General features: G+C 36.5%; 1 protein-coding gene across 1 annotated transcript in view; it reads left to right on the forward strand.

Annotated features, from left to right (window-relative positions):
• LOC113821546 (uncharacterized) overlaps positions 1-5000 on the forward strand; it is a gene marked incomplete at its 5' end in the record, with an annotated part of 118948 nt that continues 113948 nt past the window's right edge. The window contains 1 exon segment of the mRNA XM_070121563.1: positions 1-43. Within this exon segment, the coding sequence (XP_069977664.1) occupies positions 1-43 (43 nt within the window).

Genomic DNA, 5000 nt, shown 5'->3' on the forward strand with positions numbered 1-5000 from the left:
GCGAAGAGGTTTACCCCTGCGCCACAGACACAGCTTCTCCGAGGTAAATCATGTCCTAATTCAAGTGATTACTTTCATGCCAATGGTATTCTCATCCTTATGAATACACTCAAACACACATTTCTGCTTTACAAGGTACTAGATGACAATAGATTTCACTTTACAGTACATGGCAGTGATAGATTGAAGAAATTACAGTAAAGATAATTATTTCCAAAGCAACTACACTTCTAAGACTACATTCCCTTTACCCCAACCAATAACTAAGGGGAATTCCTGAGAATACAGGGTTTTGGTGGTGGGGGAGATAGGGGCAAAACCACTTAAAACAGGCAAAAGTTAAGGGGACCATCCCTGAGAGAGGGGGGGGGAGGAGGTTAGATTAAGATAGTTAACGTATAGTATAGGTACATGGATGAGGAAACTACCAAACGAGTATTAACTGCCTGCTATGGCTCGTTGTCTTGCAGCCGGCGTGCGAGTCAGCACCCGGAGAGGTACGTCGCTAATGAGCGCCCAGGTACACCTATGTGGACTTTTGCTTGTGGCAATCGTGCATAAGGCATTTAATTATGACATTGCGCATAGATATGAGTTCGTGAATGTTTAAGGAACACTTATACCAATATCAGGAAAAAATTATATCACCGTGATTTATGAAGAAATATTTTGTGAAATATATCTAAAAAAAAATTATGTTTTGTGACCTTTTACACACGAAATATGCTTTGATCGAGACTCTCTGGTAATATGTTTTAGTTTACGTGGTAATATATACTTATATCACATTCGAAGCACTAATGTTTAAAAATAGCCTTTTAAGGAAGGATTGAAATATTTCTGTTACATTTCGCTCAACAGTCGGTACATCACAGCAGGGGGCAATTTGAATTGATTTGAAATTGGTAGTTACCGTTGTAAAGACCAATTCAATACAAATGTTACCTAAATGTCAGATTCTTAAACTCTGGATGTATAAGCGAGATACAGATTATTTCATGTTGAAGATGATAGTACTCAGTAATACCTGCTCTGAAATAAAAACTATATGGAATTTTGAGCTCAGTTGTATGCGTAGTCTTCGTCTGGCGTTCAAAAAGCTATCGCATCCGTTTCGTGCGTTCCCGATAAAAATGAATGTGTTTAGACGTTACTGTAAGTCTTAGGCACCATAAATTGGCAAATATCCCACAACACCTAGGCGTCTGCATGATTTTATGCACTTCTTAGTAAAGATAATGGGTGCAAATGGCTAATCATAAACTATACACTTGTTCTCCTGTGCAATCTGTTAATATTGACAATTATCAAAGAAAATGGTATAAGAGGGATAACTAATATATTTTATTATTTAGATATGAAAGTCAATGTAGCCCTACTAAATTATGATGATTAATCTTTTTAACTTTATGTGCATGCGTTCACGTACATATGATCCTCCTCGAAAATTATAAACACCCAGTGACCATCTCCCCCCCCCCCCTGTGTGAGGCATGGGAAATATTCAACGACTTTCGTAAGTTCTCGAATTCAATGTACTAAATTCATATGCTTTTAAAATTCTCAAAATTGAACCACCATGTTGTATTCATGCCAGGACTTTATAATTAGAATGATTTGGTACTAATGTTGCCATCCACAGTTCCCCATTTCTTCAAAAAAAAAAAAGAATAATAAAAAAAAATGGAAAAAAAAATTAAAAAGGATTTTGTCTGGCTTAGATTAGTTGTTTCTATGGTAAAATGCGTTTATTAAGCTTTTCACACGAAAATATCAACTTTTATGAACAAAAAAAAAAAAAAAAAAAAAAAAAGTTACATACCTTTACAGAATAGCATCCCTATTGAACATGAAAATTCCTATTGACTTGGTAATCATTGCATTGCAAAGTACACTAAATAAGCATTTTTTTTTATATATAATATCATTAGATTCAGAGAAAATTTACAGAGATAACGAATTTTGGCAAGGGGCCAAATACAAAATGCCGTAGCTCCGTCATTTTTTTATGAATCTTCGGTACATCCCAACTCACGTAATTTTCATGCAATCCACATGCAGCTTGTTGCTTTCACTAGAGCCTCGGCGTCCCAAGGCCATGTAAAAGGCCGATTTTTGAATTTTTGCCTTAATCAAAAAATAATAATATTTTAATGCTGAAAAAGAAATCAAAAATAGTTCTCTATGTCAAGCTGTCCCCCGCCAAAAAGAAAAGGAAATTCAAAATTCAGCCTTTTACATGGCTATAGGCTAGAGTTGATCTAACACAAGTATTTTGTGGGGAATATTCTGTAAAGAGCTCTGATAGTTGGGATTAACCGAAGACATACCAAAAAAAAAAAAACGATTTTTTTTTACTTTTTGGGGGGTGCCCCCCTCCCAATGGGGGAGCAAAGTTAAAATTTATATATATAACAGAGCGCAATTCTTTACTCTATAGCATGCAAAAAGAATCAATCAGTTATCTCTAACCAATATTTTTTTATGATGTATAGAGTAGGGAAAGGTGGCCATTTTCAGGGACGGTCCCCTTAAAGAGGTGGAAAAAAAGAAAAGTTTAGGTTACTTGTAACGATGCGCGGAGATAGAAAGAAATGGTCACCACCATCTAATAGAGTGTAAAAAATAGAAAAGGATACAACATTATTTAAGCTGCAGTGGCCTCATATTCACCGCTATATGATGAAAATATACCCTGCATATCACTACTCAGATTCTAAGTTGCTCATCTTGTTTACCTTGCCTCAAATAACACAACACTGACTGCATAACTCAATACTGCAACATCCCAAATAGTTTGTGTTACTATGCGCTTGTCAAAATGATATTTGGCTAATTATCAGTGTCTGCTGTTATACAATTATGCTTTTAAAGTCTTTTGTTAATGTCATTATACTTCATTTACGTGTTTTAAGATTTATCAATACTTATTTAGAATGATCTGTGCACCATGTGTTCCAGACTTTCAGTCGCCAGCCGTGAGGTTTGACAGTTCAAAGAAGGCCACTCCGTGACAGGTGGCCTGTGAGAAATGTTGCATTTCCAGTGTAGAGTTGATTCTGGGTTATTCTTAAGACTATACAGTAGCAACGAAGAAGAAATAGACTTTAATAACTATCCCAGTTTAATACCTGTGCCCATCAAGTGCCCCAAATGCTGAAAAAAGGGTTAGAATTGAAGCAATCCAGATGATGCAAAGAAGCAAACAAAAATTTGACGTTTCCAGATATAAAGGTATTTGGTTTATTTTACGGTGTGAATGCAGCCCTATCTTGCCATACGTACTGAGGTGAAGAGATTGTTCTGATTGCCCCAAGACCCCTCCAAGTCATTGTAATTTCCTAGTTGAATGCTCAATACATTTAAAATTGCAAACTTGTTTTACTTTCTCATGGTGATTTGTGGCTGGGAAGGGTATGTGCAGCTGGAAGATGGTTGTTTTGCTTCACAGAATTTAGTGTTTTCCGGGAGGTATTAGGAATTTCATTAAAGAGTTCACTTCTACAGTTAAATTGTGAAAGAATGCAGAAACACAAAGTAGCACTGTATACAATCCTCACTCCCAAAAGTTATAAAGAGTACTGTGACAATAGAACTGTTGAATTTGTGCTTAGATGGTTGGACATGAATAATTTCTGTATGTAATAAAATACCAACCAACCGCTTGGGTGCCTAATGGAAAATATGGTTACATTAGAGATAGAAAAAGTGTGGTATATTAATATATAGATCAATTAAACTCTTATCTTCAATAAAATGTTCTGAGCAGATGTAAACATATTTTCCACCAAGCGCCCAAGCAGTTCCATCAGCATTTATCCATTTCGTGGCTTGAAACTTTCACTTCCATTTTTTGGGTTTCTCCTTAGGACAATCAATGGAATCGGTAACTTAAGGTTAGGCCACTTTGAAGAATTATCAATCCAAATTTCAGAAGGTAGATGACATGGGCACTTTTATAGTTTCACTTCATGATACATTTTGTCTCTGCTTTTTAACATATCTAAGTATTTGTTCGACATGTCCGCTCATGATGATAACATAACTTTTCATTATGTTAAAAGAGGTTTCTGTGAGAGACCGTTTTATTTCACCAAGTTGCATGGTAACACCGCTTTGTAACATCATATCGAATCGGTCTATAGGTATTGTTGATAAGAAAAGAAAAAAAAGTTTGTAGAGGATGATATGTGACTTGTAAAGTATATCAGGAATTTATATTTAACCCAGTAACGACGGGTGTCCCACTTATGAGACACCGGAAAAATTAACATTGCCGAGCGTCCTGCTGCATCGGGGCTTGCGTTCCGACGCAGCAGTAGGCCCGCGGCTGTCGCGCAGGCAGAGTCTGGGCCAGCCCCGCGAGCTGATTTTGTAGCCGTCCTTAAACTTTTATTTTCGGCTTCAAAATATACCAGCGGTAATGGGTTAACAAATATATGTATATTTTTTGTGTTGTGAAGATTAAAATAGAGATATACAGGGCCTTCTGAACCTGTTGGATCTGGTTGTGTCACGGAAATCATGGTGCCAAAAATATGGGCATTGGGTTACATAAGTAGCCAGCATCCCGGGCGTGTGGCGGCTAAGCTAGGTGGATGCGAACACCCATTACCTGTGACAGGACTCTGCCTTCCCTATGCAAAGTTATTTTGTGTAAAATTTTATAGCTTTTTTTGCTATTTTCCAAGGTTCATATTTGTCTTTTGAGTTGCTTTATCCAGATGGAAATAACTTATTTTCCTTACATAGACTCCATATCATCTCTATATATAGTAAATAACTCAGTGAAAGAAAAAGGAAGTATGGAACATTTGAGTATATCTTATTTTTTTGTAATTTTCAATTTTCTACAATACATTGTGCGCTGCGAGCTACAGTGGTCAGGAATATGGTGTCCAGCATGGAAATGGTATCCTACCTGGATCCGGTGCACTTCTAGTTGTAGCTTATGCATGTTATATTCCACATTTATTTATCTATGAGAATAATTCTAAAGC

This window comes from Penaeus vannamei, chromosome 1 (genome assembly GCF_042767895.1).
Source record: "Penaeus vannamei isolate JL-2024 chromosome 1, ASM4276789v1, whole genome shotgun sequence".
Classification (NCBI taxonomy): domain Eukaryota; kingdom Metazoa; phylum Arthropoda; class Malacostraca; order Decapoda; family Penaeidae; genus Penaeus; species Penaeus vannamei.